Consider the following 13485-nt stretch of genomic DNA (forward strand, 5'->3'; position numbering starts at 1 on the left):
TCCTCACCTGTCTATCACCTCCCTCTGCTTCCCATCCTCCATCACTTTCTTCCATGGTCACGTCCACTGTCCTCTCATACTAGATTCCTCCATCTTCAGCAATTCACCTCCTCAACCTATCATCTCCCAGCTTCTCACTTCATCTCCCCTCCCCGAACGACCCACCTTGTCTCACATCACCTGCCAGCTTGTGTACTCCTTTCCCTACCCCTCCCCATGCTTATTCTGGCTTCTACCCCATTCCTTGTTAATCCTGATGAAAGGTCTCAGCCCAAAACGTTGACTATATATTCCCTTCCATAGATGCAGCCTAACCTGCTGAGCTCCTCCAGCATTTTGTTTGTCTTTGTAAGTAAGGGACAAGATTCTCACTTAGCAGGTGGTGGGCACGAGGAACAAACTGTTCTATCCCTCTTGCTGCTTTCGTTTGACGAGCTTTAATCACAGTGGCAATGTGTGAGCACTTTCAAAGTTTATTGTCACATGCACGGCCATATCACAGGCATGTAGTGTCAGAGACACAACATTCACAAAAAATCATAAATTATGTGAAATATAATACAAATTTTATGCCATCTTCTCAAGAACAATTCAAGGATAGGCAATAAATATTGACCTTCACAGTGCCGCCCAGGAAAATGAACAGATAAAAAGACACATGGGGTACTGAGATTGTTCTGGGTCATCCGTTAAGCAATAGGAAGTAACAGGAGGCATATGTTTTGCTGCCTCCTGTTTCTTCCAGTGTGGCCTTTGAGTAGCCGTTGTCATGGGAAACCATGTCCCAAGAGCCCAACCAGTGCAGTGGGGTGCAGAACAGAGACTCCTGCAGTGCAGAGTGGTTTGCACAGCTGGTCTTGAGGTCGGCCTTGAATGCCAGATAGTTACTTAAAAGTAAGAATAGTGTTGAAAAAATTCAAACACTAGACAGCACTCAATGCCAAACATTTATATGTAATTGAACTAATTGAATTAATTGGAATATTAAGGCGTAACTTGCAGATCTCCCAGCAGTAGTTTCTTCACCTTGATTTCAGTGGGTCAGTGTTTATTCTGGGACAGGCTCACTTTCCCAATTTGAGTTGCCTCGTTGGATTCCATTGCAAGTCCACCGGTGCACCACAGCGGCAGAAGGTGCCATCGCTGGTTTATGGGCGCATTGGATTGATCTTTAAGGCTTCAGTGAAGAAATGTGGGCTATTCTGATGAAAGTGTTGGTGTGCAGGTGGAAGGAACGCCTGAGGAAGGGATGATTATGTCAGGCGTTCATCATGCATCCTGCAGGTAGCTGAAACATGAAGTGAAATCTCTAAATGATGGCAAACATCCATCGGGTGAGGCAGTATAAATGGGGAAGGTAAATTGTTAACTTGGTTCATTCTTGTCACATGTACTGAGGTACAGTGGAAAACTCTGCATACAGGTCGTTTCATTGTGACAGTGCATTGAGGGAAAATGATAACAGAATGCAGAATAAAGTGATATATTTACAGAGAAGGTGCACTGCAAGGCTATAATGAGGTAGATTTTGAAAGAACATTATTGGTGAGTCTTAGAGTCATAGAATTTAGATTTAAAAGAGTAAAAATGTTACATTAAAAATAATGAGTCTATGTGCAGAGTGAAACTTGCAACGAGCCACTGCACTCCATTGGAACTAAAGGAAGTTCCATATGTTTTCCCAGATATAATAAGTCCCCTTTCCGAATGGTAATCTTGTTATTTATTATCCTTTTCCAAAAACAATGAAAATTGCTTGTTGTGGGCGAGGCAGGATCTTGGCAGAACTTCTAGAATATTCTTGTTGCTGTTGTAGTCACAGCCGACTCTCATGGAGGAGCTGAGGGAGGAGCAGTTTTTCTTTCAGTGGATGTATGTGGGAGATTTGAAAGGCCTCCCAGACTGTTTTATGTGTTGCCAGTGGGTTTTGTTCTATCTGTCTTTGAAGTGAGTTACTAGTATTAAAACTTGCACCATTAGTCTTTCTCCTGATGTCCTGGCTTGTCTGGCTCTGGGACGTTCAGTACACCCGAAAAACGATAATTACACAACAGCTTGCGCTCATTGATCTGATTAAATCTTCACTTTCAACAGCTTCTGGCACGATTCTTTGTAGAAGTTTCTCCATAAAGTTGCAATTCGAGTTTGTGATTTTTCATCCTTCTCTACACATTGAAATTCTCTCACAGTTTTCTTCTTTCTGTTCCATCCGGCACAGATTTGCTGGTCCCCCCCGCTCCCAGATTAGCAGCTCACTGGCTTTCCTAGATTCTCAATGCTGGTAGCCACGGTATTCTGGGCAGAGTAATTGTAAACACTCCTCACCAACACCGGGTGAGCACATTCCAGCTGACGGCAGTGAGTAACATAACTCACGCTCAGAAGCACTGAGGCATGTTGAAATGTTTCATACCTGCATTTGGCTAATCCATAGGCAAAACTAGCTTGGATCCCAGTCTAGTCTCCTGTATCACACTGGGCATTTATCCAATGGCTGTCTTGATTTACACAAGCTTAAGGCTTTTCTTAAGCACACCTTCTAAATGTGTTAAGATCGTGTGGTTGATTATTGGACCTAATAGAGCTTCAGTGACCTGCGTTCAACCCTGACTGTGCAGTTCCTGTGAGTGCATGGCTTTCCCCTGAATGCTCCATTTCCTCCCAAAGGCCCCTGTAAATTGACCCCTGTAAATTCCCCTCCTGTCTAGTGGAGTGACGGAATCAGGATAGAGTTGGGAATCAGTTGCAATGAAAATTACTGACGCAACAGGATTGTTGTGCGAGTTATCTTGGACTTAATTGGACAATATGGCAATAATGAAAAAGTGTGTTTGGTTTTAATATTTCCAAACAAGGAATAATTTGTATGAAAATACTGCAGGCAGCATCTGGGGCAAAATTTGTAGTGGCCATGCCTGTTGGAAGATTTGGACAGCTTACTCAAAGATAGCAAATCAGTGGCTTGGAACCCTTATCTTGCCCCTGTTAGACGTGTGTTTGTCGCTTGCGGGTTGGAGGGTAAACAGTGGGAGTCAGGGCTGAGAGTGTTTCAGAACTAGTTGGGGGGCGAGGTCGTTAAGCATCAGGTGTCCAGCACCGTCAACTATCAGGTCTGGCACTGTGAACTATCAGGCCCTTGGACCAGAGGTGATAACTTCACTCACCCACAGCCTTTAGGCTCACTGTCAAGGACTCTTCATCTCATGTTTTTGGTATTTGTTGCTTATTTATTATTATTATTATTATTCTTTTTTATTTTTGTATTTGCACAGTTTGTTGTTCTTTCACAATGATTATTTGCCTGTCCTGTTAAGGGTGGTCTTTTCTTGATTTTATTGTATTTTTTGTATTGTTGTGAATGCCTGCAAGACAATAAAGGTTGTATATGGTGACGTATATATCCTTAGGTAATAAATTGGCTTTGAACTGTGAAGTTTATTGGATGAATGTCATGAGCACTTGACTGAGCAAGTGCCCTGATGGGGAGAAGTCATGCTGAAGTGTCGAACTGCTTTGACTGTTTGATTTGAGCAGTGCAGCTGGGATGGAAGAAGCCAAGGCTACAGATCAAAGGGTTCAGTGGAGTTTATGAACATTTGAATTAGATATCACTGAGACCTGGAACAGCAGTTCTTTCAAGTGGAGGATGCTAACGAGAGTCGAGCCTGAATAATGCATGAGTCTTGATTGAGTACAGCAAATCAAAATGTAACAGCCCACAAAGGAGAGCAACAGGTGACAGATAAGCTTTTTCTTGCCTTTCATCTACAGGGATTTTAGAAAATGAGTTGTGTGTTGAATTTGCTGCATTGGGTGAGAAAGTCTCAAAAGTCCAAATTTTAGAAGTTTCAAAGTTCTCAGCAGTTATATTGTGAAATTTGGGGTTTTACCTTTTGTTCATTAACTTCCAGCCATTCTGTGTACAAAACATGACAGGTCAGTGTTCTCCACCATTCCCTGTTGGCAGTAAAAGTTTATGCTGCATCTAGGTACTGGTCAAACAAAACAGCTGGAGAAATGCAACAGGATGGGCAGAATGTATGGGGGGAAATGAACAGTCAACATTTCAGGCTGAGACCCTTCACCAGGACTGGAAAGGAAGAGGGCAGACACCAGAATAAAGGGGTGGGGGAAGGGAGGAGTACGAGCTGTTGGGTGAGGGTGAAGATAGGAAGGATGTGAGGAGCCGGAAGTAATGGATGGAAGACGCATGGGCTGTTGAAGATGGAACAGACAATGGGCCATTGAATAAAGGGAAGAAGGTGGAGTACCAGAGGGAGGAAGGGATGGGTGATGGGCAGGTTACAGAGGTGGGGGAAGGAAAAAGGAAAGGGTAATGGGATAGGAGGCGTAAGAGAAAACTGAGGCAGGGGCAAACAGAAGGGAGAGTTTACAAGAAGTTGGCGAATTTGATGCCATCAGATTGGAGGCTATCTTGACGAAATCGGAGGTGGTGTTCTTCTAATCTGTGCCTAGCCTCAGCTGGAAGTGAACTGGAGCTTTTTTCTTTGGAGCAAAGGAGATTTGACGGAAGGTATAAAATGATAAGAGGTATATATAGAGCAGAAGACCAGCATCTTTTCCCCCAGGATGGTAATGGCTAATATGAGGGGGCATAACTTTAAGGTGATTGGAGGTAAATGTAGGGGATTTGTTGGAGGTAGTTTTTTTTTAACACGGAGTGGTAAGGGTGTGAAAAACACAGCTTGGGTTGGTGGGTAGAGACGGATACATTTAGGAGGCACTTAGAGAAGTACAATGATTAAACAAAATGGAGCTCGATGTAGGAGGGAAGAGTTAGATTGATCTTGGGGTAGATTAAAAGGTCAGCATAACATTGCGGGCTGAAGGGCCTGTGTTGAACCGTACGGCTCTGTGTTCTATTTTCTATGCAGTCATGGAGTAAACATGTGAACTCAGTGGAGTCAGTACCGGAGAACAGGATCCAATCTGGGTCCCTGGAGCCAGGAGACAGCAACTTTACTGTCTGTGTCACTGAACCATTGCTGTTCCTCAGTCTTCACTGGTTTATTTTTAAGTTATTTATTAGTAAATGAATTGTTCTGACAATCTTTAAAGCATGGTTCTGCAAGTCAGCTTATTTTTAACATTTTCTTCTGTTTCATTCATACTTTTCCAGCAAATTGAATAGAGCAGATGGATTGCTTCCAAGTCAAGGATCTGAGATTTAAGTGTAATCTTGGCATGCTTGCTTGGTGAATAGCTCAAAAGCTTTTTATAGATTAACAGTTATATTTTCTGTCAGAATTATACTATGGGTGTGGCAGGCATTGGACTGTGCCCTGTGTTCAGGCAAGGGTGGAAACAGCCCAGGCAGCAAAAAACTTCCAGTGGATGTTTTAGTGGCAGAGGATGCTGCCGAGACTTGCCAGACAGCTTTCAATGCTGTTCATTCTGGCTCCGTAATGTTGCTAAGGGGGGAAATGATGAAATTACTGTTTTTGTTACTTGCTGTGTCATTCTGAGCTGGGTCATCTCAACACGAGCAAAACACAGAAGCACTGGAGGAGCTTAATGGGTCAGGCACCATCAATGGAGGGAAATGGACAGACAGAGTTTCGAATCAAGGGCCTTCACCTGGACCATCTTAATGCATCAGTACAGTAGTCTGCTCAGGAAACCTGTGTGTGTAGATGTGAATTAGGAATAATGGCCCTATTACTTGCTAGAGACCTAATACAGATATAGAGTAAGAGTTTGCCTAGACTTCAGTACTACAGAAATCATGGATCTAACAATGTCATAGATGTGCCCTATTACAATGTGTCAGAACATCTGGCCAGCTCCTTCCAATTGGCTGCTCCTGGGATATCAGGCTTCCATGTTGCCTGCTCGAGGAATCTTTAGAGGCCATCTCGACTGCTGTTGCAACTTTGGCTTCCCACTTCTCCACTCCGATTCTCTACAGCCACTCCTGGGTCTGCATTCTGCCCAGTACCAGATCCCAGACTGACCGTTCCCTGTGAAAGACCCTGCAAATCAAACCAGCCATGGCCCTGAATTGAAGTGATGAACTGCGGTGTGCCAAGGGCTTGTATTGGAAAAATAAACTGCAATAGTGACAAAGGTAAAAGGCTCCACAGACATTTCTTAATGGCAGAAACATTTAGAATGTTTATGTAATTTAAGCTACTTTCTTCTCAGGAATGAATATGTCATTTGACTCTTGCAAATTATTGCTGTTAATAAAAGTAACACCTCCTTTCAATTTTTGTCTGCCAAGTCCTCAAGGCAGCCACAATCTTTTGAAGTTTAACTCACAATTCAGGTGAGGCTTTTTGGTTGATGAGATGGAGTCAACTCCAGTTCTTGGGGTTGCTCTGGTTACCTGAATGTTGATGAGAGTGCTAGGCTGATCTTAAGGTGATCTTGTGCTGCAGAGTGAATCTGTTTGAACTTGTTGTTGCTCATTTTGGTTTTATTTGAGTGCATCAGTAGCCCTTGGATCCTGGTTTCAGAAATCCGGGTTACTTTGATTCCCTCATTTAAATCAATGGAGTAGAATGTAAGATTTATCACCCGGCAATATTTAATATCCACAAACGTCAAGAGCGCCACTTTGTTCCCTTAATGTTTTCAATCAAATGAAGATGCAAAGCAAATAGTTTCCGGGTCCCTGTTAAAAACGAACAGTGTCTTAATTTTGTATAATGAATTTGCCTGATCAAGGACACGTGGTGTTTGCCAATGTAAGATCCTGATCTGTGATGGCTGGGGATACTGGGCTTAGCTCAATGATTTGATTCCATGGGAAAATATTGTGAGTATTTCTTTTTGTCTTCTTGCCTTGGAACTTTAAACTTTAACATCTTTTATTCCTGAGTAAGCATTCAGAATCCCCAATTTTTTTTAACATAACAGTCTATTACAAGCTAATATATCTTGGCTACAATTCCTTCAGTTTACAATTACTTGTTCTGTCAGATACAATAATTGAGTACATTTACTTAAAGAGCTGCCACAAGAAAGCAGCTTCCTTTATTGAAGACCCCCACCACTCAGGCCATGCCCTGTTCTCACCTCTGCAGTCCCTGGGTCCCACACCACCAGGTTCAGCAACAATTATTACTCCACAGCATCAGGCCCATGAACCAGTATGAATAACTTCAATCACAACCACTCTGAGCTGATTCTGTGACCTTAAAACTCACTTTCAGGGACTCTTTGTGATGAATAATGAATCTCCAGGTGGTATCTGGTAACATAAACGTACTCGGATAATACATTTGCTTTTGAACTCTGAAATACAAAAATGCACAATCTGCTACAGTGCTGTCAGTGTACCACCCTCTTTGCCCGTAGTAACACAAGCAGATCTGAAGCCAGGTTTTAGTACAACCTTGCAGTGGCCTCTGTGTTTAGTTTCAATTACCCAGAGCTGCTGTGTGGGCGAACCATTTGGTGCTCAGTGTGCGTGAACAGTTCCTGTTCTCTGCCTGCACCAGCTCGATTGGCTAAAAGAGACAGTTCCTCTCCAGACATCAGGGCACCCTGCTGCTGTCTAGAACACAAATGTACCAAAGTGTATAAGACTTATTAAAAGGGAACAGAAAATACCATTGACCTTCAACTAGACAGTCAGTATCATACTGATAACCTGTATGATACTGTCCAGTTGAGGGTCCCACCCTCCCTCCCTTGCCCCCTCCCCGTCCATCCCACTCCCTGTCCCTGATACCCCCCGCGCCCCTCCATGTCCCACCCTCTCCCTGACCCCCCCTCTCTTCCTCTCCTCCCCCTTCCCCCTCCTCTCTCATAGGAGGAGAAGAGCTGAGGTAAAATCTTTTACCTCACTTCCTATTTGATGGAACCAGGTTAGAAATCAAACATGATTAATATACCATTAATTTTTGCTTCTCTCTTGTTATGCTCACTGACCAGTCAAGGCTGCTTAGGTTTGTTCTCAGTAAAAATGGATAGGATTCCATAATTCACCTTAAAAATGATTTTATGCAATGATAAAGCATAAAGGTATACGCGTAGGTAGTGGAGAAAAACAATTGTCAATTGCAAACATCCTGTAATAGTTCACTAAAAGAACAGGTGTGTCTTACATGAAGCAAGTAGTAACCTTGCTAGAAGCGGTTCCTAACTGAGGAGAATTTTAATTAAGCTCAACTGACATGAAAGGTGGAGGCAGATTTACGTTAGGGACAACTACGCTTACAGACAGAACATTTCTCTCCCAGAAGAAATCAATGCTGTTGAAATGTAACAGGAGTATGTGCAGAATGGTGCTTTGTAAAAGCAGACAAATGAAATGGCTGCCGGAGAGAAATACACTTCTCTTTACTCACCTACCATTACTGTGTACCAAACCTGAAGAGTTGTAAACGCTGCGAAATTGAGCTGGATTGAAAGTCATAATGGATGCCAAGAGCAAAGCTCATCTATCACCTGTGTTATCATTGTCCTCCACTAGCAAAATGGTGCCTCAGTTTCTAAGCAACACTTTTTTTTGTTTGTTTCAAATCCCTCCCTGTGCCCGTAGTCTTCAGCAGGTCTTAGCCCTAACTCAAACCACGGATATCTGCCCCTCACTTTCTAGCTTCTTTTTCTCCTCTCAGGTACTGCTTAAAAATTGCCTGAGCTCATAGTTACCTATAGTCATATCTCCTCACGTGCTTCAATATCACTCATTTTCCTTAATTTCTTCTGAGATACTATGAGGCATTGAACTATGAAAATGCTAGTTGTTTCTTGCTGAGAAATGTCAGTGAATACATTGACCAATGTTATTGAGGCTGAAGAAATCATTCTGTATATGTGTAACTGTGAATAGATTCTGTTGCTCCAGGTCTGAAAAATGAAATCAGAATTTGGTTTGGTTTCTGATCAAGTGCTGCCCTCTAGTGTTAGGAATATTTCCCCCACCTCCTCATTTCTCTCAGACACAAACTGCTGCAGGAACTCAGCATGTCAGGCAGCACCTATGGTGGGGGTGGGGGTGGGGTGGGGCGGTGAGAAATTAAGCTGTCGATGCCTCAGACCGAGACCCTTCTTCAAGAGTGGGAAGGAAAGGGACAGAAGCTAGAATAAGAAGGTGCTGGGGAGGGAAGGAGTGGCAGGTAATAAGATAGATGATAGATAGATAGATACTTTATTCATTCCCATGGGGAAATTCAACTTTTTTCCAATGTCCCATACACTTGTTGTAGCTAAACTAATAACATACAATACTTAACTTAGTAAAAAATATGATATGCATCTAAATCACTATCTCAAAAAGCATTAATAATAGCTTTTAAAAAGTTCTTAAGTCCTGGCGGTAGAATTGTAAAGCCTAATGGCATTGGGGAGTATTGACTTCTTCATCCTGTCTGAGGAGCATTGCATCGATAGTAATCTGTCGCTGAAACTGCTTCTCTGTCTCTGGATGGTGCTATGTAGAGGATGTTCAGAGTTATCCATAATTGACCGTAGCCTACTCAGCGCCCTTCGCTCAGCTACCGATGTTAAACTCTCCAGTACTTTGCCCACGACAGAGCCTGCCTTCCTTACCAGCTTATTAAGACGTGAGGCGTCCCTCTTCTTAATGCTTCCTCCCCAACATGCCACCACAAAGAAGAGGGCGCTCTCCACAACTGACCTATAGAACATCTTCAGCATCTCACTACAGACATTGAATGACGCCAACCTTCTAAGGAAGTACAGTCGACTCTGTGCCTTCCTGCACAAGGCATCTGTGTTGGCAGTCCAGTCTAGTTTCTCGTCTAACTGTACTCCCAGATACTTGTAGGTCTTAACCTGCTCCACACATTCTCCATTAATGATCACTGGCTCCATATGAGGCCTAGATCTCCTAAAGTCCACCACCATCTCCTTGGTCTTGGTGATATTGAGACGCAGGTAGTTTGAGTTGCACCATATCACAAAGTCCTGTATCAGTTTCCTATACTCCTCCTCCTGTCCATTCCTGACACACCCCACTATGGCCGTGTCATCAGCGAACTTCTGCACATGGCAGGACTCCGAGTTATATTGGAAGTCTGATGTGTACAGGGTGAACAGGACCGGAGAGAGTACGGTTCCCTGCGGCGCTCCTGTGCTGCTGACCACCGTGTCAGACCTACAGTCTCCCAACCGCACATACTGAGGTCTATCTGTCAAGTAGTCCACTATCCAATCCACCATGTGAGAGTCTACTCCCATCTCCGTTAGTTTGTGCCTTAAGATCTTGGGCTGGATGGTGTTAAAGGCACTAGAGAAGTCAAGGAATGTAATCCTCACAGCACAATTGACCCCCTCTAGGTGAGAGAGTGATTTGTGCAGCAAGTACGTGATAGCATCCTCCACTCCCACCTTCTCCTTATACGCAAACTGAAGAGGATCCTAAGACCATACGACATAGGAGCAGAAGTAGGCCATTCGGCCCATCGAGTCTGCTCCGCCATTTAATCATGGGCTGATCCAATTCTTCCAGTCATCCCCACTCCCTTGCTTTCACCCCATAAGAATATATCTATCTATCTCTGCCTTAAATACACCCTCTGACCAAAGCAATTTCTTCACATCTTAGTTCTAAAAGGATGTTCTTCAATCCTGAAGTTGTGCCCTCTTGTCCTAGAATTCCCTACCATGGGAAATAACTTTGCCATATCTAATCTGTTCAGGACTTTTAACATTCGGAATGTTTCTATGAGATTCCCCCACCATTCTCCTGAACTCCAGGGAATACAGCCCAAGAGCTGCCGGACGTTCCTCATACAGTAACCCTCTCATTCCTGGAATCATTTTCATGAATCTTCTCTGAACCCTCTCCAATGTCAGTATATCCTTTCTAAAATAAGGAGCCCAAAACTGCACACAGTACTCCAGGTGTGGTCTGACGAGTGCCTTATAGAGCCTCAGCAGGTGAGACCAGGTGAGTGGCTGAGAGGAGGATGAAGTAAGTTTGTTCTGATGGCACCAGGGTCCTGTTTGTACCATGCCCAAGCACAAATCTGAGGTGAGATACTTGTGTTGTACATATAAACCCAATGAAGTAACATACTGCAAGCAGAAGACAAAATCTAAACCAAAATAAAGAGAAACTTCACATTGAGATAGTCAGGCTTTATCTTCAGAGAGAACAAGAGGGCATAGCTTTAAAGTGAGGGGGTAGAATGTAAGAGAGATTTCTGAGTTAGGTTTTTTTAAACAAAGAGTGGTAGATGCTTGGAAGACCACAGGGGATAGAAGCAGAATTTGGCCATTCGGCCCTCTGCTTCAGCATGACAGATCCATTTCACTCTCGACCCCATTCTCCCAGTGACCTTTGGTGGAGGTCGTGGACACACACAGAATGGCAGCATTTAGAGTGGAGCATTCAGACATCTGCAGGGGTGTAGACCATCTTTAGCCAGTTTAAATTGACGTTATGGTCAGCATGAATATTGTGTGCCAAAGAGCCTATTGCTCTGCTCTGCTCTGCTCTGCTCTGTGGAGCTCCAGCGATTTTAGACAAGTAACTGGTGATGAAGCACTGTGGGCAAGAAGGTGGATGAGAGAGACTTGCTAACAAGAGCTAAAGCGTAACAGTGCCCTAATCTGATTTTCTTTTTAATCTACAGTGGATTGGAAAAATCCATAGATGGTCTGAACAAGGATGCTTCTTCTGCCCAGCAAGTAGTCACCTTGAAGGATGTGGAGGAGGGTGCAGTCGCACTGCGTCATGTGGGTGAATCACTGGCAGGTCTAAAAGGTAAAGGCAATTTATTCTCAACATTCCTTAACTTCTTAAGTTGTAGCAGAAGCGGCCTGCTGATGAAAGTTACTCTCCTATCACAGGAAATAAACTTCACCTGTTATGGCAAGCTTAGTGGACATAAATTGGCTTCTGACCTTGCCTGTTAGAGTTGGGCTTATTATCACTGCCTTTTCATGAAAGTTGCTGTTTTGTGGCAACAGTACAGTGCAATATATAAAAAGTAGTGAGGTGGTGTTTATAGACCATTCAGAATCTGAACAGAGGGGAAGCATTGTGACCTGTAGTCTTACAGCGGGACGTGGGTCCTCTGTTCCTCTGACTCCAGCTTGCTGCCCATTTCTGCACTAATCCCATCGCTGCTTGGTGTTTGTACCTTCAGGTTCCTTGGATTCAGTCCCTTGCATTCTTTTCTGCTCTCCTTCAGAGTCAAAGTCATTGTCAAATGGATAAATACACATGTGCACAGGTACAATGGAAAACTTGCATCCATCAGATAAACAGCATTCACAACAACACATTGTAATTATACGTTTTACAAGAAAGCAAATCGAGCAAAGAGGTCCATTAGCTACAGACAAGAGAAAATCAGCAGATGCTGGAAGTCAAAGCAACACACACAAAATTCTGGAGGAACTCAGTAGGTCAGGCAGCATCTATGGAAAAGAGTAAGTAGTTGATGTTTCGGGCTGAGGCCCTTCATCAGGACTGGAAAAAAAGATGAGAAGTCAGAGTAAGAAAATGAGGGTAGGGGAGAGTTCATATTTTCTTTAAAACACAACTTCACCAATTGGTTTTACGCATGTTCATCTTTGTGAAACGTAATGTGACATTTTTGTATGGCAGAGGCAGTGCATAAAAGCAAGATGGAAATGCCTGTGCTCTCAAAACACTAGAGTTGTAAATACTGGGCCAATACCACCTGGGTTTTCCTATTCCTTCTGATCTGTGCTTTTGCCAAGTTCTTGCTTATGTTGCCTTCTAATTTTTATGCTGGAAAATGTTAGGTAAAATTATGAGAAAGTTTTAACTTTACATCTGTTGTATTTAACTGCTGTGCAGTTAGTTAAATGGCATGTTTGCAAAAATAAGTGGAGGCCAGCTTTTCTGCTGTTCTAATGGCATCACAGTTCATAATAGAAAGCTACAGTCCCATTTTATTTCCCAATATTTCCAGCACTCATAAGATTAATTTGGTAGGGTAGCTGGGAAAATAAATTCCTCTAAAGGGCAGGAAACTGTAAGTCTGCTGTAAATAAGAATTATTAATTCTTTATCCTTGGACCAGATAGAATAGATGCTGAGCTACTAAAGTCTTCTTCATGCTGATCTCTTTGTTTCGATTCCAGTTGAGTTCCCCACCTTGCAGAATAAAATGCGGGCAGTTCTGCGAGTGGAGGTAGAAGCGGTGAAGTTTCTGAAGGAAGAGCCCCATAAGTTGGAGAGTCTACTAAAGAGAGTCAAGAGTATGACGGAGGTGCTCACAAATTTACGCAGGTAACATCCAATTTGTTCATGTACGCTATCAGGGAATATCTCTGCTTTTTACAATAGGCTTTTGTTTTTGTGTAAGAAATATTATTTGAACTAAGACTGCCTTAATCATTTTCAGGAGCAAGCTTAGACTAAAATAACAGAGGCGAATTTAAAAGACTAAGTGTATTTTTATTCTGTTGGATAGAATGCTTAAAGTGTTTGGAGCTTGTTAAAATATTAAAACCCCCTTCTGTCTTCATTCTAACACCTCCCTCCCCGGTCCAAGTTCTAAGAGTTCCCTA

The 13485-nt window shown here is 43.0% G+C and overlaps 1 protein-coding gene across 18 annotated transcripts in view; it reads left to right on the forward strand.

Moving 5' to 3' along the window:
• The window catches only part of LOC140732271 (sickle tail protein), a 634545-nt gene that overhangs the window by 595730 nt on the left and 25330 nt on the right, over positions 1-13485 (forward strand). For all 18 annotated transcript variants that reach the window (XM_073054676.1, XM_073054677.1, XM_073054678.1 and 15 more), the window contains 2 exons: positions 11574-11704; positions 13057-13204. In XM_073054676.1, the coding sequence (XP_072910777.1) occupies positions 11574-11704; positions 13057-13204 (279 nt within the window). The remainder of the gene's footprint in view (positions 1-11573; positions 11705-13056; positions 13205-13485) is intronic.

Source organism: Hemitrygon akajei, chromosome 8 (assembly GCF_048418815.1).
Source record: "Hemitrygon akajei chromosome 8, sHemAka1.3, whole genome shotgun sequence".
Classification (NCBI taxonomy): Eukaryota; Metazoa; Chordata; class Chondrichthyes; order Myliobatiformes; family Dasyatidae; genus Hemitrygon; species Hemitrygon akajei.